Raw genomic sequence first — 27,938 nt, 5'->3', positions numbered from 1 at the left:
TTGGCAAACACTGATTGGATCTTGAGCCACAATTTAGTGTCTAGACACTAGATAACACCACCAATGAATAGAAGAGGGTGGGTCTAGTGTCTAGACAATCGATAATGTCACCAATGGGTAGATGGGGGTGGGTATTAATGTCATAGTGGTATATATACCCCCGCATACCTTATTTCCAACCATACAGCATCAAGATGGATCGTTCCATGGAGAGTATCTACCTCACTTTTGAGCTGGAATTAGCCCTTGCTATAGCTTATGCTTTTGCCTGTCATGAACAGAGGAGAAGAGACAAACTACGGAGGAGTCGGCGGCGTTTTTGGCTTCACCCTATAGTGGAAGTCCGAGAGAGTCGTGGATAGGGTTGAGCGAAACGGGTCGAACATTTTCAAAAGTCGCCGACTTTTGGCTAAGTCGGGGTTTCATGAAACCCGATCCGACCCCTGTGCGGGGTCGGCCATGCGGTACGCGACTTTCGCGCCAAAGTCGCGTTTCAATGACGCGAAAAGCGCCATTTCACAGCCAATGAAGGTAAACGCAGAGTGTGGGCAGCGTGATGACATAGGTCCTGGTCCCCACCATCTTAGAGAAGGGCATTGCAGTGATTGGCTTGCTGTCTGCGACGTCACAGGGGCTATAAAGAGGCGTTCCCGCCGACCGCCATCTTACTGCTGCTGATCTGAGCTTAGGGAGAGGTTGCTGCCGCTTCGTCAGAAGCAGGGATAGCGTTAGGCAGGGTCCATTAACCACAAAACCGCTTGTGCTGCAGCGATTTGCACTGTCCAACACCACCCTCGGTGTGCAGGGACAGTGGAAGTTTTTTTTTTTTTTTTCCCCTCAGCGCTGTAGCTCATTGGGCTGCCCTAGAAGGCTCCCTGATAGCTGCATTGCTGTGTGTACGCCGCTGTGCAAACCAACTGCTTTTTTCAAAGCACAAATCCTCTTGTTCCTTCCTTTCTGCACAGCTATCTTTTTTGTTTGTCCACACTTTTTATTTCATTTGTGCATCAGTCCACTCCTTATTGCTGCCTGCCATACCTGGCTGAGATTACTGCAGGCAGGGAGATAGTAGCTGCCTGCCATACCTGGCTGAGATTACTGCAGGCAGGGAGATAGTAATTGTAGGACATTCCCTGTTTTTTTTTTTTTTGGTGGGAGATTAAGATTGGCAATTTGGCATTTCTGCTAGAGTGCCATCCCTGTGTGTGCCATCTCTCTCACATAGTGGGCCATAGAAAGCCTTTTCATTTTTCTGTATTTTTTTTTGTGGGGTGTATAAATTCTCCCTGATAAAAATACAGTGGGAGATTAATATTGGCCTTTGGGCTTGTGTGCCAGTCCTGAGTGTGCCATCTCTCTCACAAATAGTGGGCCATAGAAAGCCTATTTTATTTTTTTTTGGGTTTTATAAATTCTCCCTGAAAAAAAGGGAGATTAATATTGGCCTCTGGGCTTGTGTGCCAGTCCTGAGCGTGCCATCTGTGCCAGCCCTGAGCGTGCCATCTCTCTCACAAATAGTGGGCCATAGAAAGCCTATTTATTTTTTTTTTTGGTTTTATAAATTCTCCCTGAAAAAAAGGGAGATTAATATTGGCCTCTGGGCTTGTGTGCCAGTCCTGAGCGTGCCATCTGTGCCAGCCCTGAGCGTGCCATCTCTCTCACAAATAGTGGGCCATAGAAAGCCTATTTAATTTTTTTTTTGTTTTATAAATTTTCCCTGAAAAAAGGGAGATTAATATTGGCCTCTGGGCTTGTGTGCCAGTTGTGAGCGTGCCATCTGTGCCAGTCCTGAGCGTGCCATCTCTCTCACAAATAGTGGGCCATAGAAAGCCTATTTAATTTTTTTTTTGGTTTTATAAATTTTCCCTGAAAAAAGGGAGATTAATATTGGCCTCTGGGCTTGTGTGCCAGTTGTGAGCGTGCCATCTGTGCCAGTCCTGAGCGTGCCATCTCTCTCACAAATAGTGGGCCATAGAAAGCCTATTTAAATATTTTTTTGGTTTTATAAATTCTCCCAGAAAAAAAGGGAGATTAATATTGGCCTCTGGGCTTCTGTGCCAGTCCTGAGCGTGCCATCTGTGCCAGTCCTGAGCGTCCCATCTCTCTCACAAATAGTGGGCCATAGAAAGCCTATTTTTTTTTTTTTTTGGGTTTTAGAAATTCTCCCTGGAAAAAAAAAGGGAGATTAATATTGCCCTTTGGGCTTGTGTGCCAGTACTAAGCGTTCCATCTCTCTCTCTCTCTCAGTCAGTGGGCCATAGAACGCCTATTTTTGGTTTTATTTGTTTTCTAAATTCTCCCTGAAAAAATCATTTTATTTTATTTGGTTTCTAAATTCTTCCTGATAAAATCATATTTTTTTTATTATTTTTTTTTCTAAAGTCTCCCTGAAAAAAAAAAAAAAAAACAGTGGGAGATTAATATTGGCCTTTCTGCTTGTGTGCCAGTCTTGACTCCTGGGTGCGTCATCTCTCAGTCAGTGGGCCATAGAACGCCTATTTTTGGTTTTATTTGTTTTCTAAATTCTCCCTGAAAAAATCATTTTATTTTATTTGGTTTCTAAATTCTTCCTGATAAAATCATATTTTTTTTATTTTTTTTTTTTCTAAAGTCTCCCTGAAAAAAAAAAAAAAAAAACAACCAAAAAAAACAGTGGGAGATTAATATTGGCCTTTCTGCTTGTGTGCCAGTCTTGACTCCTGGGTGTGCCATCTATCTCTCTCTCTCTCTCTCTCTCTCTCTCTCTCTCTCTCTCTCTCCAATTGTGGTCCATAGAAAGCCTATATTTTTTTTCCTTGATTTGGGTTCTAAAATCTACCAGAGAAAATAACTACATCAATCATTGGTAGAAAAATATTGGCCTCTGGGTTTGTGTGCCACTCCTGACTCCTGTGTGCGTCATCTCTCAGTCAGTGGGCCATAGAACGCCTATTTTTGTTTTTATTTGTTTTATAAATTCTCCCTGAAAAAATCATTTTATTTTATTTGGTTTCTAAATTCTTCCTGATAAAATCATATTTTTTTTATTATTTTTTTTTCTAAAGTCTCCCTGAAAAAAAAAAAAAAACAAACAAACAAAAAAAACAGTGGGAGATTAATATTGGCCTTTCTGCTTGTGTGCCAGTCTTGACTCCTGGGTGTGCCATCTCTCTCTCTCTCTCTCTCTCTCTCCAATTGTGGTCCATAGAAAGCCTATATTTTTTTTCCTTGATTTGGGTTCCAAAATCTACCAGAGAAAATAACTACATCAATCATTGGTAGAAAAATATTGGCCTCTGGGCTTGTGTGCCACTCCTGACTCCTGTGTGCGTCATCTCTCAGTCAGTGGACCATAGAACGCCTATTTTTGTTTTTATTTGTTTTATAAATTCTCCCTGGAAAAATCATTTTATTTTATTTGGTTTCTAAATTCTTCCTGATAAAATCATATTTTTTTTATTATTTTTTTTTCTAAAGTCTCCCTGAAAAAAAAAAAAAAAAAACAAACAAAAAAAACAGTGGGAGATTAATATTGGCCTTTCTGCTTGTGTGCCAGTCTTGACTCCTGGGTGTGCCATCTCTCTCTCTCTCTCTCTCTCTCTCCAATTGTGGTCCATAGAAAGCCTATATTTTTTTTCCTTGATTTGGGTTCCAAAATCTACCAGAGAAAATAACTACATCAATCATTGGTAGAAAAATATTGGCCTCTGGGCTTGTGTGCCACTCCTGACTCCTGTGTGCGTCATCTCTCAGTCAGTGGGCCATAGAACGCCTATTTTTGTTTTTATTTGTTTTATAAATTCTCCCTGGAAAAATCATTTTATTTTATTTGGTTTCTAAATTCTTCCTGATAAAATCATATTTTTTTTATTATTTTTTTTTCTAAAGTCTCCCTGAAAAAAAAAAAAAACAAAAAAAAAAAAAAAAAACCCCAAAAAAATGGGAGATTAATATTGGCCTTTCTGCTTGTGTGCCAGTCTTGACTCCTGGGTGTGCCATCTCTCTCTCTCTCTCTCTCTCTCTCCAATTGTGGTCCATAGAAAGCCTACATTTTTTTTCCTTGATTTGGGTTCCAAAATCTACCAGAGAAAATAACTACATCAATCATTGGTAGAAAAATATTGGCCTCTGGGCTTGTGTGCCACTCCTGACTCCTGTGTGCGTCATCTCTCAGTCAGTGGGCCATAGAACGCCTATTTTTGTTTTTATTTGTTTTATAAATTCTCCCTGGAAAAATCATTTTATTTTATTTGGTTTCTAAATTCTTCCTGATAAAATCATATTTTTTTTATTATTTTTTTTTCTAAAGTCTCCCTGAAAAAAAAAAAAAAACAAAAAAAAAAAAAAAAACCCCAAAAAAAATGGGAGATTAATATTGGCCTTTCTGCTTGTGTGCCAGTCTTGACTCCTGGGTGTGCCATCTCTCTCTCTCTCTCTCTCTCTCTCCAATTGTGGTCCATAGAAAGCCTACATTTTTTTTCCTTGATTTGGGTTCCAAAATCTACCAGAGAAAATAACTCCATCAATCATTGGTAGAAAAATATTGGCCTCTGGGCTTGTGTGCCACTCCTGATTCCTGTGTGCGTCATCTCTCACTCAGTGGCCCATAGAAAGCATATAGTTTGTTACATTTGTTTTCTAAATTCTCCCTGCAAAAATCTATTTTTTTTTTTTGGGGGGGTTTCTAAAGTGTTCCTGAAAAAAATAAAAATAAAATAATAGTGTGACATTAATATTAACATTTGTGCTTCAGTGACAGTCCTGCGTGTGGGGCATCTCTCTAATTTGCAGCTACCAAAAAAAGAGTGTGTAACATTGGGCCTGATTTTCGCTGTGGTCTCACCAACCTGTAAAGGGGTAGCTAAATCATACTGAAGTTATAGCTCACCGTGTAAGTTGTGTGACTGCAACAAATAACGTTAGTTTGGTTACGTTTTTAAAACAATGAGGAAGTCTAGTGGAAGAGGTCGTGGCCGGGGGCGTTCATTGTCAGCTGGTAATGAGGGTAGTGGTAGTGGTGGAGCATCAGGTGGTCGTGGGGAAAAAAATATTGCACCTAAATCTGGAGCTGTGGAGCCAGGTTCGTCGTCCGGCTACACAAGGCCTCGAACGCTCCCTTTTCTGGGATTAGGAAAACCGCTTTTAAAGCCGGAGCAGCAAGAGCAAGTTTTGGCTTATCTTGCTGACTCAGCCTCTAGCTCTTTTGCCTCATCTCGTGAAACTGGTAAAAGTAAAAGCAGCGCGTCGTTAGTGGATGTTCACGGTCAGGGACAAGTCACTTCCTTGTCCTCTTCAGCAAAAACAACAACAGAGAAGAATGCAGCAGGCGACACAACGGGTTACTCCATGGAGCTCTTTACACATACCGTCCCTGGCTTAGAAAGTGAAGCAGTTAACAGTCCATGCCCATTACAAATTGAATCTGACATGGAGTGCACTGACGCACAGCCACAGCCAGACTACTATGCTGGTCCTTTGACTCAGACCACAACATTGCCCTCGCAGGGTGCTGATCAAGAATCAGACCCTGATGAGACTATGTTGCCCCATCACGAACGCTATACCACCGAACGACACGGTGACACAGACGAAGTTGCGCAGGAGGTACAAGAAGAGTTATTAGATGACCCAGTTCTTGACCCCGATTGGCAGCCATTGGGGGAACAGGGTGCAGGCGGCAGCAGTTCTGAAGCAGAGGAGGAGGAGGGGCCGCAGCAGGCATCAACATCGCCACAGGTTCCATCTGCCGGGCCCGTATCTTGCCCAAAACGCGTGGCAAAGCCAAAACCTGGTGGAGGACAGCGTGGCCATCCGGTTAAAGCTCAGTCTGCAATGCCTGAAAAGGTATCCGATGCTAGAAAGAGTGCAGTCTGGCATTTTTTTAAACAACATCCAATTGATCAGCGCAAAGTCATCTGTCAAAAATGTTCTACTTCCTTAAGCAGAGGTCAGAATCTGAAAAGTCTCAATACTAGTTGCATGCATAGACATTTAACCACCATGCATTTGAAAGCTTGGACTAACTACCAAACGTCCCTTAAGGTTGTTGCACCCTCGGCCAATGAAGCTAGTCATCAACGCAACATCCCTTCCGGCAGTGTAGGACCACCATTTAGCGCACCACCTGCTGTATCTGTGCAGGTATCTTTGCCAGGCCAAAGCAGTCAGGGTCAGGGAATCACCAGTTTCGTAGTAGGAAACACTGCATCTAGGGCACCGGCGGCAACAATACCATCTCCCACCGTCTCTCAGTCTGCCATGTCCACCGGCACCCCCGCTAGTTCCACGATCTCCAGCTCTCCAGTCCAGCTCACCCTACATGAGACTATGGTTAGAAAAAGGAAATACTTAGCCTCGCATCCGCGTACACAGGGTTTGAACGCCCACATAGCTAGACTAATCTCGTTAGAGATGATGCCCTACCGGTTAGTTGAAAGCGAAGCTTTCAAAGACCTGATGGACTACGCTGTACCACGCTACGAGCTACCCAGTCGACACTTTTTTTCCAGAAAAGCCATCCCAGCCCTCCACCAGCATGTTAAAGAGCGCATCGTCCATGCACTCAGGCAATCTGTGAGCACAAAGGTGCACCTGACAACAGATGCATGGACCAGTAGGCATGGCCAGGGACGTTACGTGTCCATCACGGCACACTGGGTAAATGTGGTGGATTCAGGGTCCACAGGGGACAGCAAGTTTGGGACAGTTCTGCCTAGCCCACGGTCTAGTAAACAGTTGTCTGTAGCCGTTCGCACCCCCTCCTCCTCCTCCTCCTCCTCGTCCTCCTGCAGAAGCAAGAGCTCGTCCACAGACCGCAGTCGCACAAACACTCCATCCGCACCTGCCACTGTTGCACACCAGGTCTCCCATTATGGGGCAGCTACTGGCATACGTCAGCAGGCTGTATTGGCTATGAAGTGTTTGGGCGACAATAGACACACCGCGGAAGTTCTGTCCGAGTTCTTGCAGCAAGAAACGCAGTCGTGGCTGGGCACTGTAGATCTTGAGGCAGGCAAGGTAGTGAGTGATAACGGAAGGAATTTCATGGCTGCCATCTCCCTTTCCCAACTGAAACACATTCCTTGCCTGGCTCACACCTTAAACCTGGTGGTGCAGTGCTTCCTGAAAAGTTATCCGGGGTTATCCGACCTGCTCCTCAAAGTGCGTGGACTTTGCGCACATATCCGCCGTTCGCCTGTACACTCCAGCCGTATGCAGACCTATCAGCGTTCTTTGAACCTTCCCCAGCATCGCCTAATCATAGACGTTGCAACAAGGTGGAACTCAACACTGCACATGCTTCAGAGACTGTGCGAACAGAGGCGGGCTGTTATGTTTTTGTGGGAGGATACACATACATGGGCAGGCAGTAGGATGGCAGACATGGAGTTGTCAGGTGTGCAGTGGTCGAAGATTCAAGACATGTGTCAAGTCCTTCAGTGTTTTGAGGAATGCACACGGCTGGTTAGTGCAGACAACGCCATAATAAGCATGAGCATCCCCCTAATGCGTCTGCTGATGCAAAGTTTGACGCACATAAAGGATCAGGCGTCTGCACCAGAGGAAGAGGAAAGCCTTGATGACAGTCAGCGATTGTCTGGTCAGGGCAGTGTACATGACGAGGTACCGGGCGAAGAGGAGGTGGAGGATGAGGAGGATGATGGGGATGAGTATATTTTTAATGAGGAAGCTTTCCCGGGGGCACGGGAAATTGGTGGCGTGGCAAGGCCGGGTTCTGGTTTTTTGAGGGACACAAGTGACGTAGATTTGCCTGCAACTGCCCCTCAACCAAGCACAACCGCAGATTTGACAACGGGAACTTTGGCCCACATGGCGGATTATGCCTTGCGTATCCTCAAAAGGGACACACGCATTACAAAAATGATGAACGATGACGATTACTGGTTGGCTTGCCTCCTTGATCCTCGCTATAAAGGCAAATTGCAAAATATTATGCCACATGAGAACTTGGAACTAATATTAGCAACAAAACAATCAACTCTTGTTGACCGTTTGCTTCTGGCATTCCCTGCACACAGCGCCCGTGATCGTTCTCACACGAGCTCCAGGGGCCAGCAGACCAGAGGTGTTAGAGGGGCAGAAATCAGAAGTGGCGTTGGCCAGAGGGGTTTTCTGACCAGGTTGTGGAGTGATTTTTCTATGACCGCAGACAGGACAGGTACTGCAGCATCAATTCAAAGTGACAGGAGACAACATTTGTCCAGTATGGTTACAAACTATTTTTCATCCCTTATCGACGTTCTCCCTCAACCGTCATTCCCATTTGATTACTGGGCATCCAAATTAGACACCTGGCCAGAATTGGCAGAATATGCATTGCAGGAGCTTGCTTGCCCGGCAGCTAGTGTCCTATCAGAAAGAGTATTCAGTGCTGCAGGTTCAATACTAACAGAAAAAAGGACTCGTCTGGCTACCCAAAATGTAGATGATCTAACCTTCATTAAAATGAACCACAACTGGATTTCAAAATCTTTTGCCCCACCCTGCCCGGCTGACACCTAGCTTTCCTATGAAAAGGTCTTGCCTGTGGACTATTCTGAATGACTTTTCCAATCTCGTAATTTTCTTCACCTGATTGTCCAGCATACGACATGTTTCCACCTCACGAAATGGCCAAACTCCCCACACGGGGCCGTGCTATCGCCACTTTGCGCTTGGACCCTTGAGAGTGCTGTTTGTCTGAAGAGGTGGGTGTGGCCGCTTTTGGTCGACGGCACTGCCACTGGGTCCCTCATAGTACAATAAAGTGTCTCTGGCGGTGGTGGTGCGCACCCAACGTCAGACACACCGTTGTAATATGAGGGGCCCTGTGCCTGTACCGCCGGCCACAAGCCAGTTCCCCCCCCCAGCTCAAACAGTGCTCTACCACTAGCAAAATTATCTCTCACAGCTTCACCAATGTGTAGTCTAGGCGCTGACATCCTTCAATGCCTGGCACTGACAATACCATTGTTTTGACATTTTTGTTATGTTAGGCCTTCGAAGCCTGTCTGCGGTCCCTTCTTTCTACAACTACTACACTGACCAGGCCACTGCTGGCCGTGTTACCCTGGAACCAATTTAAAAGTGCCTACAGTCAGCCCAATTTTGTTATGTTAGGCCTTCGAAGACTGTCTGCCGTCACTCCTTCCACTAGACTTCCACTGACCATACACTGCTGCCCATGTACCCCTGGAACCAATTTAAAGTGCCTACAGCCAGCCCAATTTTGTTATGTTAGGCCTTGGAAGCCTGTCTGCGGTCACTCCTTCCACTAGACTTCCACTGACCAGACCACTGCTGCCCATGTACCCCTGGAACCAATTTAAAAGTGCCTACAGCCAGCCCAAGTTTGTTATGTTAGGCCTTCGAAGCCTGTCTGCGGTCACTCCTTCCACTAGGCTTCCACTGACCAGACCACTGCTGCCCGTGTACCCCTGGAACCAATTTAAAAGTGCCTACAGCCAGCCCAAGTTTGTTATGTTAGGCCTTGGAAGCCTGTCTGCGGTCACTCCTTCCACTAGACTTCCACTGACCAGACCACTGCTGCCCATGTACCCCTGGAACCAATTTAAAAGTGCCTACAGCCAGCCCAAGTTTGTTATGTTAGGCCTTCGAAGCCTGTCTGCGGTCACTCCTTCCACTAGACTTCCACTGACCAGACCACTGCTGCCCGTGTACCCCTGGAACCAATTTAAAAGTGCCTACAGCCAGCCCAAGTTTGTTATGTTAGGCCTTGGAAGCCTGTCTGCGGTCACTCCTTCCACTAGACTTCCACTGACCAGACCACTGCTGCCCGTGTACCCCTGGAACCAATTTAAAAGTGCCTACAGCCAGCCCAAGTTTGTTATGTTAGGCCTTGGAAGCCTGTCTGCGGTCACTCCTTCCACTAGACTTCCACTGACCATACACTGCTGCCCATGTACCCCTGGAACCAATTTAAAAGTGCCTACAGCCAGCCCAAGTTTGTTATGTTAGGCCTTGGAAGCCTGTCTGCGGTCACTCCTTCCACTAGACTTCCACTGACCAGACCACTGCTGCCCGTGTACCCCTGGAACCAATTTAAAAGTGCCTACAGCCAGCCCAAGTTTGTTATGTTAGGCCTTCGAAGCCTGTCTGCGGTCACTCCTTCCACTAGACTTCCACTGACCAGACCACTGCTGCCCGTGTACCCCTGGAACCAATTTAAAATTGCCTACAGCCATGTTTTATTATTTTAGGCCTTCGATGCCTGTCTGCGGTCACTCCTTCCACTAGGCCTCCACTGACCACACCACTGCTGCCCGTGTACCCCTGGAACCAATTTAAAATTGCCTACAGCCATGTGTGATTATTTTAGGCCTTCGATGCCTGTCTGCGGTCACTCCTTCCACTAGGCCTCCACTGACCACACCACTGCTGCCCGTGTACCCCTGGAACCAATTTAAAAGTGCCTACAGCCAGCCCAAGTTTGTTATGTTAGGCCTTGGAAGCCTGTCTGCGGTCACTCCTTCCACTAGACTTCCACTGACCAGACCACTGCTGCCCATGTACCCCTGGAACCAATTTAAAAGTGCCTACAGCCAGCCCAAGTTTGTTATGTTAGGCCTTGGAAGCCTGTCTGCGGTCACTCCTTCCACTAGACTTCCACTGACCATACACTGCTGCCCATGTACCCCTGGAACCAATTTAAAAGTGCCTACAGCCAGCCCAAGTTTGTTATGTTAGGCCTTCGAAGCCTGTCTGCGGTCACTCCTTCCACTAGACTTCCACTGACCAGACCACTGCTGCACGTGTACCCCTGGAACCAATTTAAAAGTGCCTACAGCCAGCCCAAGTTTGTTATGTTAGGCCTTGGAAGCCTGTCTGCGGTCACTCCTTCCACTAGACTTCCACTGACCACACCACTGCTGCCCGTGTACCCCTGGAACCAATTTAAAAGTGCCTACAGCCAGCCCAAGTTTGTTATGTTAGGCCTTGGAAGCCTGTCTGCGGTCACTCCTTCCACTAGACTTCCACTGACCATACACTGCTGCCCATGTACCCCTGGAACCAATTTAAAAGTGCCTACAGCCAGCCCAAGTTTGTTATGTTAGGCCTTCGAAGCCTGTCTGCGGTCACTCCTTCCACTAGACTTCCACTGACCAGACCACTGCTGCCCGTGTACCCCTGGAACCAATTTAAAATTGCCTACAGCCATGTTTTATTATTTTAGGCCTTCGATGCCTGTCTGCGGTCACTCCTTCCACTAGGCCTCCACTGACCACACCACTGCTGCCCGTGTACCCCTGGAACCAATTTAAAATTGCCTACAGCCAGCCCAATTTTTTTATTTTAGGCCTTCGATGCCTGTCTGCGGTCCATTCTTTCAACTACTACTACACTGACCAGGGCACTGCTGCCCAAGTACCCCTGGAACCAATTTAAAATTGACTACAGCCATGTGTTAATATTTTAGGCCTTCGATGCCTGTCTGCGGTCACTCCTTCCACTAGGCCTCCACTGACCACACCACTGCTGCCCGTGTACCCCTGGAACCAATTTAAAATTGCCTACAGCCATGTGTTATTATTTTAGGCCTTCGATGCCTGTCTGCGGTCACTCCTTCCACTAGGCCTCCACTGACCACACCACTGCTGCCCGTGTACCCCTGGAACCAATTTAAAATTGCCTACAGCCATGTGTGATTATTTTAGGCCTTCGATGCCTGTCTGCGGTCACTCCTTCCACTAGGCCTCCACTGACCACACCACTGCTGCCCGTGTACCCCTGGAACCAATTTAAAATTGCCTACAGCCAGCCCAATTTTTTTATTTTAGGCCTTCGATGCCTGTCTGCGGTCCATTCTTTCAACTACTACTACACTGACCAGGGCACTGCTGCCCAAGTACCCCTGGAACCAATTTAAAATTGACTACAGCCATGTGTTAATATTTTAGGCCTTCGATGCCTGTCTGTGGTCACTCCTTCCACTAGGCCTCCACTGACCACACCACTGCTGCCCGTGTACCCCTGGAACCAATTTAAAATTGCCTACAGCCATGTGTGATTATTTTAGGCCTTCGATGCCTGTCTGCGGTCACTCCTTCCACTAGGCCTCCACTGACCACACCACTGCTGCCCGTGTAACCCTGGAACCAATTTAAAATTGCCTACAGCCATGTGTTATTATTTTAGGCCTTCGATGCCTGTCTGCGGTCACTCCTTCCACTAGGCCTCCACTGACCACACCACTGCTGCCCGTGTACCCCTGGAACCAATTTAAAATTGCCTACAGCCAGCCCAATTTTTTTTATTTTAGGCCTTCGATGCCTGTCTGCGGTCCATTCTTTCAACTACTATTACACTGACCAGGGCACTGCTGCCCGTGTACCCCTGGAACCAATTTAAAATTGCCTACAGCCATGTGTTATTATTTTAGGCCTTCGATGCCTGTCTGCGGTCACTCCTTCCACTAGGCCTCCACTGACCACACCACTGCTGCCCGTGTACCCCTGGAACCAATTTAAAATTGCCTACAGCCATGTGTTATTATTTTAGGCCTTCGATGCCTGTCTGCGGTCACTCCTTCCACTAGGCCTCCACTGACCACACCACTGCTGCCCGTGTACCCCTGGAACCAATTTAAAATTGCCTACAGCCATGTGTGATTATTTTAGGCCTTCGATGCCTGTCTGCGGTCACTCCTTCCACTAGGCCTCCACTGACCACACCACTGCTGCCCGTGTACCCCTGGAACCAATTTAAAATTGCCTACAGCCATGTGTGATTATTTTAGGCCTTCGATGCCTGTCTGCGGTCACTCCTTCCACTAGGCCTCCACTGACCACACCACTGCTGCCCGTGTACCCCTGGAACCAATTTAAAATTGCCTACAGCCAGCCCAATTTTTTTATTTTAGGCCTTCGATGCCTGTCTGCGGTCCATTCTTTCAACTACTACTACACTGACCAGGGCACTGCTGCCCAAGTACCCCTGGAACCAATTTAAAATTGACTACAGCCATGTGTTAATATTTTAGGCCTTCGATGCCTGTCTGTGGTCACTCCTTCCACTAGGCCTCCACTGACCACACCACTGCTGCCCGTGTACCCCTGGAACCAATTTAAAATTGCCTACAGCCATGTGTGATTATTTTAGGCCTTCGATGCCTGTCTGCGGTCACTCCTTCCACTAGGCCTCCACTGACCACACCACTGCTGCCCGTGTAACCCTGGAACCAATTTAAAATTGCCTACAGCCATGTGTTATTATTTTAGGCCTTCGATGCCTGTCTGCGGTCACTCCTTCCACTAGGCCTCCACTGACCACACCACTGCTGCCCGTGTACCCCTGGAACCAATTTAAAATTGCCTACAGCCATGTGTGATTATTTTAGGCCTTCGATGCCTGTCTGCGGTCACTCCTTCCACTAGGCCTCCACTGACCACACCACTGCTGCCCGTGTACCCCTGGAACCAATTTAAAATTGCCTACAGCCAGCCCAATTTTTTTATTTTAGGCCTTCGATGCCTGTCTGCGGTCCATTCTTTCAACTACTACTACACTGACCAGGGCACTGCTGCCCAAGTACCCCTGGAACCAATTTAAAATTGACTACAGCCATGTGTTAATATTTTAGGCCTTCGATGCCTTTCTGCGGTCACTCCTTCCACTAGGCCTCCACTGACCACACCACTGCTGCCCGTGTACCCCTGGAACCAATTTAAAATTGCCTACAGCCAGCCCAATTTTTTTATTTTAGGCCTTCGATGCCTGTCTGCGGTCCATTCTTTCAACTACTACTACACTGACCAGGGCACTGCTGCCCGTGTACCCCTGGAACCAATTTAAAATTGCCTACAGCCATGTGTTATTATTTTAGGCCTTCGATGCCTGTCTGTGGTCCCTCCTTCCACTAGGCCTCCACTGACCTGTCTACTGCGGCCTGTGTACCCCTTGAACCAACCTAATAAAATATTTAAAAAATTAATTTGATTATAAAAAATAAGATCGTGTTGAGATCTCAAATGCAGACATTTTAACAATCAAAACAAACACACAACAAATATCTGGAACTGTACTACAAAGGTCCAACAGCTACAATTTCTTTCTCCTGCAAGAAGTTAACTGAAAGTTTTTTGGAGTTGTTAACACAGATATGGCATCCACCGAGTGTTGTCCTGTCGCGTCTCCTTTAAATTATTTCCAATAAGATGTTAAACTATTAATTTAATAAAATCAATAATTAAAAAAATAATTGAGTAAGTCAAAAGCACATTGCAAATAAACATTAATTACAAATCAAGAAGCATGGCGCGTCCGAGGGTGAGTAGATACCGAATAAGAATATAATCACCCTCGGACGCGCAATGCTTATTTACAACAGCCTTCCTTCCTAAGAATCAGCCCTTCCGTGGTGTAGAGAGAGGTTGTGTTACACTCCAAGGTGTTCCCCAGGTTGCCTTTCCTGAGCTTCGATCTTCCGGCTCTCGTTTAGTAGCTGTTGGAAACTACGCTGCATTAGGCCTACTAATTGTGTGTGGGGTGTAGAGACAGGTTGTGTTACACTCCAAGGTTTTCACCAGGTTGCCTTTCCTGAGCTTCGATCTTCATGCTCTCGTTTAGTAGGTGTCGGAAAGTAGGCTGCATTAGGCCTACAAATTGGGTATGGGGTGGAGAGAGATGGTGTGTTACACTCCAAGGTGTTCCCCAGGTTTCCTTGCCATTGCTTCGGTCTTCCGACTCTCGTTTAGTAGTTGTAGAAAAGTACACAGCATTAGGCCTACAAAATGGGTATGGGGTGGAGAGAGATGGTGTGTTACACTCCAAGGTGTTCCCCAGGTTGCCTTTCCTGAGCTTCGATCTTCATGCTCTCGTTTAGTAGGTGTCGGAAAGTAGGCTGCATTAGGCCTAAAAAATGGGGAATGGGGTGGAGAGAGATGGTGTGTTACACTCCAAGGTGTTCCCCAGGTTTCCTTGCCATTGCTTCGGTCTTCCGACTCTCGTTTAGTAGTTGTAGAAAAGTACACAGCATTAGGCCTACAAAATGGGTATGGGGTGGAGAGAGATGGTGTGTTACACTCCAAGGTGTTCCCCAGGTTGCCTTTCCTGAGCTTCGATCTTCATGCTCTCGTTTAGTAGGTGTCGGAAAGTAGGCTGCATTAGGCCTAAAAAATGGGGAATGGGGTGGAGAGAGATGGTGTGTTACACTCCAAGGTGTTCCCCAGGTTTCCTTGCCATTGCTTCGGTCTTCCGACTCTCGTTTAGTAGTTGTAGAAAAGTACACTGCATTAGGCCTAAAAAATGGGTATGGGGTGGAGAGAGATGGTGTGTTACACTCCAAGGTGTTCCCCAGGTTGCCTTTCCTGAGCTTCGATCTTCATGCTCTCGTTTAGTAGGTGTCGGAAAGTAGGCTGCATTAGGCCTACAAATTGGGTATGGGGTGGAGAGAGATGGTGTGTTACACTCCAAGGTGTTCCCCAGGTTTCCTTGCCATTGCTTCGGTCTTCCGACTCTCGTTTAGTAGTTGTAGAAAAGTACACAGCATTAGGCCTACAAAATGGGTATGGGGTGGAGAGAGATGGTGTGTTACACTCCAAGGTGTTCCCCAGGTTGCCTTTCCTGAGCTTCTATCTTCAGGCTCTCATTAAATTGTGGTTAAATGGAACAACTGCATTTGGCGTACTAGTTGGTTTGGGGCCTACTATCGGTGTCTGCCACTCCTTGCTGTTCTCCTGGTTTCCTGTCCTGAAATTCCATTTTCAGCCTCTCGTTAAGTAGTTGTTAATGTTAGACTGCATTTGGCCTACTAGTTGGGTTGGGGCCTACTATCGGTGTCTGCCACTCCTTGCTGTTCTCCTCCACTGAACAAAGCTGTGCCGCCTGTTTACTACGGTTGCCAATTTTGAACTGCATTTCGACTACTTACTGATTTGGCCCTACTCTCTGTGTCAGCCTCTCATTCCAGTTGTCCTCCACTGCAATGCCCCCTGGTTATTCCTGTGTTACCAATTTTGAACTGCATTTAGCCCACTTTCTTCTTTGGGCCTATATCTGTGTTTCCACTTCATCGTGCCCATTGCCCAGCCAGTGATAGATGAGTCTGCTGGTACATTGACCCATAACGCAACATTCCCCGTGCACGCTACACAACAACATTGTGACCCTGCTGAAAGTCAGGTTGCTCTTCCCGCATACCATACCACCTTACACGGGGACAAAGAGGAAGGTGCAGATGAAAGTGCAGGTTCCTTCATCAGGTGGGGGGAGGAATACTAGTTGGCGACGTCACTGGCACAGGGCCTCTCATAGTACGCTAAAGTGTTGCTGCCGGTGGGAGGCGCCCCCGCCGTGCAAACACACCGCTGTACTTTGAGGGGCCCTGTGCCAGTGCCAATGCCAACGAGTGGGCCCCCCCTGCTTGCTCAGGTTCACAGCACTTGCAAAGTTGAAATACTTACCTCTCCCTGCTCCACTGCCGTGACGTGGTCCAGATTTCCTGGGCCCACTAATTACTTGAACCAGCCCTACCCCCCACAACTTTAGCCAAATGACCCCCAATTTCAAATGCCTTCCAATTATTATAAGGTAAATTACGCTTGACAAGCTTCATTAAGAAGAATGGATGGTTTTGACATTAAAATGGGCACTCTAGGTGTTTTCCTGGCCCCCACTCACTGCCGACTATGCTGCCCCATTGACTTGCATTGGGTTTCGTGTTTCGGTCGATCCCGACTTTACGTCATAATCGGCCGATTTCACTCGACCCGACTTTGGACATAGTCGGGTTTCGCAAAACCCGGCTCGACTCTAAAAAGGTCAAGGTCGCTCAACTCTAGTCGTGGAGCGTACCATTGTCTTTTTGGCGAATTAAATGAGAACCAGGACAAATACTTAGAATACACCAGGATGACAAAAGACAGCTTTCGATATCTGCTGCGTCTGGTGGAAGGAACCATTTCCAGGCAGGACACGCAGCTCCGTAAATCGATTTCCCCTGAGGAGCGTCTGCTGGTGACTCTACGGTACGTAATGGAATGTGAAGGATTTATATGTTCTAGCCATTTTTTAAATTAACATGTTTTTGTTTTGCGGGGTGGGGGATTGTAATTAAAAATGGAAAATTCATTCATAACAATTAAATTAATTATATTTATTTATTTTTCTTCTTGTCAGTTTCCTGGCTACCGGAGAGACATTGAGATCACTGCATTTCCAGTTTCGGATTGGAGTCTCAACACTGTCGGGTATTATTGCAGACACATGCCGCGCATTGTGGGACAACCTCCGGGAGGAATTTTTGCCCATCCCTACACAAGAAATATGGCATGCCAACGCCCAAAAATTCCACAAAGTTTGTTCTTTCCCTAACTGTATCGGAGCTGTGGATGGGAAGCACATTAGGATTACCAAGCCGTCAAGAAGTGGATCTCTTTTTTATAATTATAAAAAATACTTTTCCACTGTGCTGATGGCAATTGCTGGTGCGGACTGCAGGTTTCTCGCTGTGGACATTGGAGCCTTTGGTCGTGCAAATGATTCACGGACATTTAAGGAGTCTGATATGGGCCAAAGATTGTACAATAACAATTTTAATTTCCCCCATCCACGACCTCTTCCCAACACTGACGGCCCGGACCTGCCATTTGTTGTTGTTGGTGATGAGGCTTTTCAAATGAGTGGCAACCTACTGAAACCGTACTCCAGTCGTGGGTTGGACCGTACCAAAACTATATTTAATTATAGACTGTCCAGGGCCAGAAGAACTGTGGAGTGCGCCTTTGGCATCCTGGTCTCCAAATGGCGTATATTAGGATCCGCTATAAATTTGAAAATTGAGACAGTGGATGAGGTGGTGAAGGCGTGTGTGGTTCTCCACAATTTTATTATTGATAAAGAGAGAGTCAACGTGGAACTCGATGAACACATACAAAATCCATTGCCTGATTATCAAGATCATCCTCTGCGGACAACTGTGGAGATTGCTCATATGAGGGACCAATTTGCTGCATACTTTGTTTCCGATGTTGGCCGTGTTTCATGGCAAGATGAAATGGTCTAATTCTGTATGTTTTATTATGATGTCATGTAAACACTGTTGTGTTCATCATTTAACCATCCTATGTATGGTGATTCTATGGTTATTGTTTTAATGTTCCCTGGATGTATAATGTGTTGTGTTTTCAAATACACTTCTTGAGCCTTTCAGTTTTTAAAAAAAAAAATTTCATACGTTTATACATATTAATAAAATTTAAAAAATCCAAATTTATTGAAATTTATTGAATTTATTGAAAGTACTAATGTGTGTGCCACAAAATTTGTGTGTTTCATAGTATTGAGGCATAACATAATCGGCTCCCACCTTGTCAACCATTTTTAATCCTGCAGACTATTTGCATATGGAACAAGGCTTGACAAGGAGGGAGACGATCATGTTTGCTAAACTCTACAGAGTGAACACTATTGTACTCAGGATGCTATAATACGTCCAGAGTCAAATAGTGGTGACACTGTCAACATTGCTTCCATCTCACCTGAACAATATTCTTAAGGTACATTTAATAAAACTATTATCCACCGATACCGACCAGTGATACGACTGGACCGAGATCGTTGTTTAGTTGTCGCATGGTTGCTGGAGAGCTGTCACACATACAGCTCCCCAGCAACAAAAAAAGAGCAATCTGTGTAATGCCACACTCACGATATTTACTATTGTTAATGTAATGTTAATTACAAAAAAAACCTTAAGGCCCCTTCACATTTAGCGACGCTGCAGCGATACAGACAACGATTCGGATCGCTGCAGCGTCGCTGTTTGGTCGCTGGAGAGCTGTCACACAGACCGCTCTCCAGCGACCAACGATGCCGGTAACCAGGGTAAACATCGGGTAACTAAGCGCAGGGCCGCGCTTAGTAACCCGATGTTTACCCTGGTTACCATGCTAAAAGTAAAAAAAAACAAACACTACATACTTACCTACAGCCGTCTGTCCTCCAGCGCTGCGCTCTGCTTCTCTGCTCTCCTCCTGTACTGTCTGTGAGCTGGAAATCAGAGCGGTGACGTCACCGCTCTGCTTTCCGGCTCACAGACAGTACAGGAGGAGTGCAGAGCACAGCGCTGGAGGACAGACAGCGTTAGGTAAGTATGTAGTGTTTGTTTTTTTTACTTTTAGCATGGTAACCAGGGTAAACATCGGGTTACTAAGCGCGGCCCTGCGCTTAGTTACCCGATGTTTACCCTGGTTACCAGTGAAGACATCGCTGGATCGGTGTCACACACGCCGATCCAGCGATGTCTCCAGGGAGTCCATCGACGAAATAAAGTTCTGGACTTTATTCAGCGACCAACGATCTCCCAGCAGGGGCCTGATCGTTGGTCGCTGTCACACATAACGATTTAATTAACTATATCGTTGCTACGTCACAAATAGCAACGATATCGTTAACAATATCGTTATGTGTGAAGGTACCTTTACACTACGGTGTGTGAAACGTCCATCGCCGTCAGCTTCCCGTACTGTGCCAGCCCTAAAGCACAGCACAGCGTTTAAGGCAACGGTGTGCTCAGCTTTACGGGCGGGAATCACAGTGTCAGTGCGGAAAGATGACGGCGAGGGACTTGGTAGACACCTTTTTATATTAGTGGGGTATTGTAAACTTTTTATTTCAGTGATTAAAACAGTGCACTACCCAATTTTCCCTTGTTTAAAACAAAGACATCGCTGGATTGGTGTGAACTCACCAATCCAACAATGACAGCTTCTGATAAGTTTTCCCAAAAAATATTCCAAATCATTTGCTGATAACCAAAAAATCACAGCAGGGGCTCAATCGTTTTACGATTTCAGAAAAGACAAAGTTAAAACAACTATATCCATACTGAAATCGTTGTGTGATGGTACTTTGTAAACGTGACATATTGAGCAATGCTGTTTGTGTTTGTAACATCTGAGTACAATGAACGACAGCCATATAAGAAAATGTTAAAAAAAATAGAGATAATATTGTCACACATTGCACATCTGGTGTTACAAAGACACGATTTGTGTGTACGGCGCAAGGTGTGATTTGGTGCAAACTTTATTTGAGACAATAAAAACCAAAATTTTTTTTTTTTAAAAATATAACAAATTTATTTTGTGTTACAAAAAAAATAAAAAAAGGGAACCCGGTTTTAAGGGGTGCCAATGTCCGCAACCAAAGGGGATTCATATCCCCCAGTTTTTTGTGATGAGGAGACCGAGGAGGAGGAAGAGGGGGAGGAAGCAGCATACTCTATGACACTAGACGGGATGCCGACATCAGTCCAGCCAGTGGATGGTGGTGGCGAGACTGCAACAGAAGCAGGTGAGAGAGGAGGAGGGACGACCAGTGTCCTTGGCTGGCTACTCCGGCTCTGGGTCGACCCAGGCTGTGTAGATGGTGTACTCCTGGTTGACCCAGGCTGGGTAGTGGGTGTACTCCGTGTAGACCCAGCCTGGGTACTTGGTGTGCTCCGGGTCGACCCAGGCTGTGTTCTGGTGGTACTTTGGGGAGCAGCCATAGCCAAGGACGTAGTGCTTGTGGTCGTCATGGTCTTCTTCTTCTTCTTTTTCCTCCTCTCTCCCTCTGGGTGGGGGTCGGCTTCCCGTCTGTGCCCCCTTGAAGGCCTGTCAGGCTCGGAACTTTGGGGCTCAGTTCTGTGGTGGCGGTGGCGGCGGCGGTGGCCCTCGGCACGCGGACCTCTGTGGTGGTGCTCTGCAGCAGGAGTCGGAGTCATGGCAGCCAGCGATGGTACTGCGGGCATATTTGTCGCTGACTGCATGACCCGAGCCTGCTGCAGAGCACTGACATATAAATTGTTGCAGCCCTGCATGAACGAAATCTGGAGTTCCGGCGTAAGATGTTCCACCATGCCGTTGTGAATGGCACTAAAGAAATGTTTTGCCGGCCTCGAGAGATCCGTTTCGATGTTTTCAAGACGCCGTTCGATATTGCACATTTTATCGCACAGCGCCTTGAAACCATTCTGAAATACGGTACTCAGATGTAAAAATTCGGACATGGGCGCCCTGTCCGAGGCCCGCTGACGCTGTCGGGAAGACCCAAAGGACGGAGCAACAGAGGCCTCGGCCAGAGGAACATCTGATGGACCGGCTGCCGGTTCGCCAGATTGTGTTGTTGCAGACCTGCTCTCGCTGTGGGATGGCCGCGACAGTTCAGATGGCGCTTCACAAAGGACCGCTCTTGAGGGTCGTCTTGAGGATTGGACAGTCTCGCGGGTGCTGCTGTGTGTTCTGTGAAAACATAAGGAAACCATTAGTATAAAAAATATCACATTTCACATGCGTCAGAACATTTTACCGCCAGGTATCCATTACCGCCATTAATATTACACTATTTTTAATATTGACACTGCATATGCACCATCAATATTAAACAAACGGTATTTATTTAATTCTAAAGAGTCACCCATGTTTTTAGTTTGCAACGCCAGACAATTATGCTTAGGTTGGAACTGCCATGACGTCACGGTCATGTGAACGAGACGTCATCACAGGTCCTGCGAGCTGAGCAACCATGGGAACCTAACCAGCTTTGCAGTGGAATGTATGCCGTATCTATTATATTTAACTTTATTATGTATAAAAAATCGTAGATACACCTGGCAAGTGTGAGAAGATAAGAAATGAATAAAAAATTCAAGGTCAACGAGTGGTGAAAAGTTTAAAAAAAAAAATTTTTTAACTTCAATCAAAAGCAGAGGATGAAACATCTGCACAATACAATAAAAAAACTATCTACGCGTTTCAGGTCTGATGTTCCCTGTCACCTGAAACACGTAGATAGAGTCTATTGTATTGTGCTGATGTTTGATCCTCTGCTTATGATTCAAGAGGAGAAAAGTATGTATTTTTGCACAACTCTGTGAACTAGCCTTTTTTTACTTCATTTATATACTTGGTACTTGGCAAAATAAATGGCTGGGCAATAAGCAACGTGACTGGAATGTAGTATGTGAATATGCATGTTGTGAAAACTAGGTGTGTGAATAGGTACTATACTTACTCTCTGCTTTCAAGGACCGGTCGCAAGAACTGCAGTATACGGTTATGCTTGTACACCGAGGTCCTTGAAGCGCCAGCACCACTACGAGCCTGTCCCTCCTTTTTCAGGCCCCTCTTGAAACGGTCCTTCATGGAGCGCCATCTGGTCCTCAATTGTTTAACTGTGTATTAAAAAAAAAAAAAAAAAAAGGTTTTAGATAATATATCGAAAAAGATTACGCAACCGTGTGCAATCCCAATCAAAGACATCACAGACGGTTGTGTAATCCTGGCATGATGGGTCACAGCACTATTTTTTAAATACTTACGGAAACTGGCTTTGGCCTTGGCGTTAGCGCTGTCGAAGCCATCCCACAGCGTTTGTGCCACCTCCAACCACAGACGCCGCAATATGCCCTGGTCCGCGTGCTGGGGGTCACGGCTGTCCCACAACGGGCCCCGTGCTTCTATTGATGCCACCATTAGGTCAATGTTAAGTGGCTCATCCAGGGCCCGTTGTGAAACCTAGAAAAGAATGGAAAATATGAAGGTTTGAAAGAGAAAAAAATTGTCCCTATCTCCTCCACCGACACCTACTACACACAACACCACACCCTACCACCACCCCCCCAATACCCGCAAAAAAAAAAACAAAAAAAAACTAAAGGTTTGAAATAAATACTTACGCTCCGTCCTGCAACCACAGCTTGGCCCCGTGGTCCCTGCTGCTGCTCCCTCTCTTCCTCCTGGTTCTCCTCCTCACTTGAAGAAGCCTGCAAAATAGTTTAACAAAAAGTTGAGTGACCCATCTACAAATGACAGCGAAAATATAGCAAGCAATAGTAGATCATGTACTCACCGGACTCCTCAGCGGTGGGGTGCCGGAATCACTGCCGCTGGCCATGACTAATTAAAGCAGTTCTGAAATTAACAAAAAAATAACATTGACTATGCTCCTATGCACTATCATGCAATAAATAATATTAAAAAAAAAAAGGCATTTAAACCACAAATAACATTGCACTCCAACTGAACTAACGATGAGCAAACTACACTGCCACATTGATTAGATTAAAGAAACAATGGCAGAGACAACCCAATGCCAGAGTACAAAAGGCTAAAGATAAGAAAATTAACAAGTACACAATGTAGTAATCCCAAAAGATTTTTTTAAAAAAGAAAAATTACAGTATGCACGGATCAACACAAAAAACACAATATGTGGTTGTAATAAAAAATATTTCAACACGAAAAAAAATAAGGGCAGAAACATAAATACTTTACAATGAAACCAACAGTGCCGGAGAAAATAGAAGGGGATACAACGCCATACATCGCAACCAGAAACATACAACTATGTATTTACACAACCACAGTGCTGAAAATAATACACAAATTGCAATAAAAATGTAATAAAAGGCCTCAAAATCATTCTATACTACCATACTTTACAAAACAACCGACAGGGCCAGAGACAATGAAACGCCATCATATAATGGAAGAATAAAACAGCACAACTGAATACAAAAACAACACCAAACCAAAAAATGGAAACTCAAAATCAATCTTGGAAAGAACACTAATCAAGGCCGCAGACAATGAAACGCCATCCTATACACAATGCCGTACATCAAAACCAGACCAAAAAGACCACAATATCTTTAGCCACAGTGCAGAATATAAAACACTACTTGCAAAAAAAATTGTAAAAACATGTAGAAAATGCACATAATCATTCTATACTTACATCTCTGGACAGCGGATGAGAAGACAGTTGCTCTGATGTGTCTGGTCTGATGTTGCCTAATAATTCTTTACACAACCACAGTGCTGAAAATAATACACAAATTGCAATAAAAATGTAATAAAAGGCCGCAAAATCATTCTATACTACCATACTTTACAAAACAACCGACAGGGCCAGAGACAATGAAACGCCATCATATAACGGAAGAATAAAACAGCACAACTGAATACAAAAACAACACCAAACCAAAAAATGGAAACTCAAAATCAATCTTGGAAAGAACACTAATCAAGGCCGCAGACAATGAAACGCCATCCTATACACAATGCCGTACATCAAAACCAGACCAAAAAGACCACAATATCTTTAGCCACAGTGTAGAATATAAAACACTACTTGCAAAAAAAATTGTAAAAACATGTAGAAAATGCACATAATCATTCTATACTTACATCTCTGGACAGCGGATGAGAAGACAGTTGCTCTGATGTGTCTGGTCTGATGTTGCCTAATAATTCTTTACACAACCACAGTGCTGAAAATAATACACAAATTGCAATAAAAATGTAATAAAAGGCCGCAAAATCATTCTATACTACCATACTTTACAAAACAACCGACAGGGCCAGAGACAATGAAACGCCATCATATAACGGAAGAATAAAACAGCACAACTGAATACAAAAACAACACCAAACCAAAAAATGGAAACTCAAAATCAATCTTGGAAAGAACACTAATCAAGGCCGCAGACAATGAAACGCCATCCTATACACAATGCCGTACATCAAAACCAGACCAAAAAGACCACAATATCTTTAGCCACAGTGCAGAATATAAAACACTACTTGCAAAAAAAATTGTAAAAACATGTAGAAAATGCACATAATCATTCTATACTTACATCTCTGGACAGCGGATGAGAAGACAGTTGCTCTGATGTGTCTGGTCTGATGTTGCCTAATAATTCTTTACACAACCACAGTGCTGAAAATAATACACAAATTGCAATAAAAATGTAATAAAAGGCCGCAAAATCATTCTATACTACCATACTTTACAAAACAACCGACAGGGCCAGAGACAATGAAACGCCATCATATAACGGAAGAATAAAACAGCACAACTGAATACAAAAACAACACCAAACCAAAAAATGGAAACTCAAAATCAATCTTGGAAAGAACACTAATCAAGGCCGCAGACAATGAAACGCCATCCTATACACAATGCCGTACATCAAAACCAGACCAAAAAGACCACAATATCTTTAGCCACAGTGCAGAATATAAAACACTACTTGCAAAAAAAATTGTAAAAACATGTAGAAAATGCACATAATCATTCTATACTTACATCTCTGGACAGCGGATGAGAAGACAGTTGCTCTGATGTGTCTGGTCTGATGTTGCCTAATAATTCTTTACACAACCACAGTGCTGAAAATAATACACAAATTGCAATAAAAATGTAATAAAAGGCCGCAAAATCATTCTATACTACCATACTTTACAAAACAACCGACAGGGCCAGAGACAATGAAACGCCATCATATAACGGAAGAATAAAACAGCACAACTGAATACAAAAACAACACCAAACCAAAAAATGGAAACTCAAAATCAATCTTGGAAAGAACACTAATCAAGGCCGCAGACAATGAAACGCCATCCTATACACAATGCCGTACATCAAAACCAGACCAAAAAGACCACAATATCTTTAGCCACAGTGCAGAATATAAAACACTACTTGCAAAAAAAATTGTAAAAACATGTAGAAAATGCACATAATCATTCTATACTTACATCTCTGGACAGCGGATGAGAAGACAGTTGCTCTGATGTGTCTGGTCTGATGTTGCCTAATAATTCTTTACACAACCACAGTGCTGAAAATAATACACAAATTGCAATAAAAATGTAATAAAAGGCCGCAAAATCATTCTATACTACCATACTTTACAAAACAACCGACAGGGCCAGAGACAATGAAACGCCATCATATAACGGAAGAATAAAACAGCACAACTGAATACAAAAACAACACCAAACCATAAAATGGAAACTCAAAATCAATCTTGGAAAGAACACTAATCAAGGCCGCAGACAATGAAACGCCATCCTATACACAATGCCGTACATCAAAACCAGACCAAAAAGACCACAATATCTTTAGCCACAGTGCAGAATATAAAACACTACTTGCAAAAAAAATTGTAAAAACATGTAGAAAATGCACATAATCATTCTATACTTACATCTCTGGACAGCGGATGAGAAGACAGTTGCTCTGATGTGTCTGGTCTGATGTTGCCTGTTGTGTAGCCGGCAGCAGAAGTGACAAACAATCCTACATTTTCTTTATATATGGGGGATGTTTTTCTCACTGTTTGCACTGTCTAGACACTGTCTAGACACTTTTTTGTTTCATTTTATGTTACGACGCATGCGTCGCACAACGCATGCACGACGCACACCCGCGACGCAAGTGCGTCGTCAATACGTTTCAATGGGAAATTGTAACGCATTGACGACGCACGAGCGACGCGCGCGTTTTTTTGGCGCTCCGAAAATGCAACATGTAGCGTCTCCGACGCCACCCAGGTGCGGTGTTACGACGCATGCGTCGTGCGTTTTACTGAAAACGCACGACAACGCAACGCATGCGTCCCCAATGATAAAGATAGGGGCGCATGACGCATGCGTTGTCGTGCGTCGGCGACGCAGCGTCGCATGACGCTAATGTGAACGTACCCTTACTGCTATGTAAGAGGTCCAGAGCCCCCTAGTGGCAGCCGCTGTTACTACTATGTAAGAGGTCCAGAGACACCTGGTGGTAGCCGCTACTACTGCTACGTAAGAGGTCCAGAGACACCTGGTGGCAGCCGCTGTTACTACTATGTAAGAGGTCCAGAGACACCTGGTGGTAGCCGCTGTTACTGCTATGTAAGAGGTCCAGAGACACCTGGTGGCAGCCGCTGTTACTGCTATGTAAGAGGTCCAGAGACACCTGGTGGCAGCCGCTGTTACTGCTATGTAAGAGGTCCAGAGACACCTGGTGGCAGCCGCTGTTACTGCTACGTAAGAGGTCCAGAGACACCTGGTGGCAGCCGCTGTTACTGCTACGTAAGAGGTCCAGAGACACCTGGCGGCAGCCGCTGTTACTGCTACGTAAGAGGTCCAGAGACACCTGGTGGCAGCCGCTGTTACTGCTACGTAAGAGGTCCAGAGACACCTGGTGGTAGCCGCTGTTACTGCTACGTAAGAGGTCCAGAGACACCTGGTGGCAGCCGCTGTTACTACTATGTAAGAGGTCCAGAGACACCTGGTGGTAGCCGCTGTTACTGCTACGTAAGAGGTCCAGAGACACCTGGTGGCAGCCGCTGTTACTGCTATGTAAGAGGTCCAGAGACACCTGGTGGCAGCCGCTGTTACTGCTACGTAAGAGGTCCAGAGACACCTGGTGGCAGCCGCTGTTACTGCTATGTAAGAGGTCCAGAGACACCTGGTGGCAGCCGCTGTTACTGCTACGTAAGAGGTCCAGAGACACCTGGCGGCAGCCGCTGTTACTGCTATGTAAGAGGTCCAGAGACACCTGGTGGCAGCCGCTGTTACTGCTACGTAAGAGGTCCAGAGACACCTGGTGGCAGCCGCTGTTACTACTATGTAAGAGGTCCAGAGACACCTGGTGGTAGCCGCTGTTACTGCTACGTAAGAGGTCCAGAGACACCTGGTGGTAGCCGCTGTTACTGCTACGTAAGAGGTCCAGAGACACCTGGTGGCAGCCGCTGTTACTGCTATGTAAGAGGTCCAGAGACACCTGGTGGCAGCCGCTGTTACTGCTACGTAAGAGGTCCAGAGACACCTGGTGGCAGCCGCTGTTACTGCTATGTAAGAGGTCCAGAGACACCTGGTGGCAGCCGCTGTTACTGCTATGTAAGAGGTCCAGAGACACCTGGTGGCAGCCGCTGTTACTGCTACGTAAGAGGTCCAGAGACACCTGGCGGCAGCCGCTGTTACTGCTATGTAAGAGGTCCAGAGACACCTGGTGGCAGCCGCTGTTACTGCTACGTAAGAGGTCCAGAGCCCCCTAGTGGCAGCCGCTGTTACTACTATGTAAGAGGTCCAGAGACACCTGGTGGTAGCCGCTGTTACTGCTACGTAAGAGGTCCAGAGACACCTGGTGGCAGCCGCTGTTACTGCTATGTAAGAGGTCCA

General features: G+C 45.6%; 2 protein-coding genes across 4 annotated transcripts; one reads left to right on the top strand and one right to left on the bottom strand.

Moving 5' to 3' along the window:
• Window positions 1-16,786: 16,786 nt before the first annotated feature.
• Window positions 16,787-18,210, top strand: LOC138645710 (uncharacterized). Its single transcript, XM_069735194.1, has 2 exons — window positions 16,787-16,964; window positions 17,116-18,210. The coding sequence occupies exons 1-2, from the start codon at window positions 16,849-16,851 to the stop codon at window positions 17,999-18,001; spliced, it is 1,002 nt and encodes a 333-aa protein (XP_069591295.1). The 5' UTR covers window positions 16,787-16,848; the 3' UTR covers window positions 18,002-18,210.
• Window positions 18,211-20,089: 1,879 nt separating this feature from the next.
• Window positions 20,090-26,476, bottom strand: LOC138645693 (pneumococcal serine-rich repeat protein-like). Of its 3 annotated transcripts, XM_069735174.1 has the most exons (7): window positions 24,171-26,476; window positions 23,719-23,801; window positions 22,831-22,892; window positions 22,658-22,744; window positions 22,301-22,496; window positions 21,994-22,153; window positions 20,090-21,221 (listed from the first exon to the last, which is right to left on the bottom strand). In XM_069735174.1, exons 3-7 carry the CDS (start codon window positions 22,873-22,875, stop codon window positions 20,120-20,122), a joined length of 1,590 nt encoding a protein of 529 aa, XP_069591275.1. In that variant the 5' UTR covers window positions 22,876-22,892; window positions 23,719-23,801; window positions 24,171-26,476; the 3' UTR covers window positions 20,090-20,119. The 3 variants fall into 3 exon arrangements, with proteins under 3 accessions (XP_069591275.1, XP_069591269.1, XP_069591283.1); XM_069735168.1 differs by lacking the exon at window positions 24,171-26,476 and having other exon boundaries at window positions 23,719-24,078; XM_069735182.1 differs by lacking the exons at window positions 23,719-23,801; window positions 24,171-26,476 and having other exon boundaries at window positions 22,831-23,395.
• Window positions 26,477-27,938: the final 1,462 nt, after the last annotated feature.

The sequence above is a fragment of the Ranitomeya imitator genome, chromosome 1, assembly GCF_032444005.1.
Source record: "Ranitomeya imitator isolate aRanImi1 chromosome 1, aRanImi1.pri, whole genome shotgun sequence".
NCBI classification, from domain to species: Eukaryota; Metazoa; Chordata; class Amphibia; order Anura; family Dendrobatidae; genus Ranitomeya; species Ranitomeya imitator.
The sequence above is the reverse complement of the archived record's forward strand: the minus strand, read 5'-3'. Positions and strand labels throughout refer to the sequence as shown.

Coding starts and splice junctions, on each gene's coding strand:
- LOC138645710 (XM_069735194.1), top strand. CDS start 16,849: ATGACAAAAGACAGCTTTCGATATCTGCTGCGTCTGGTGGAAGGAACC. Junction 16,965..17,115: donor CGTCTGCTGGTGACTCTACG/GTACGTAATGGA, acceptor TCTTCTTGTCAG/TTTCCTGGCTACCGGAGAGA.
- LOC138645693 (XM_069735174.1), bottom strand. CDS start 22,875: ATGGCCAGCGGCAGTGATTCCGGCACCCCACCGCTGAGGAGTCCG. Junction 22,745..22,830: donor CCCCACCGCTGAGGAGTCCG/GTGAGTACATGA, acceptor ACTATTTTGCAG/GCTTCTTCAAGTGAGGAGGA. Junction 22,154..22,300: donor CAAGGCCAAAGCCAGTTTCC/GTAAGTATTTAA, acceptor TTTAATACACAG/TTAAACAATTGAGGACCAGA.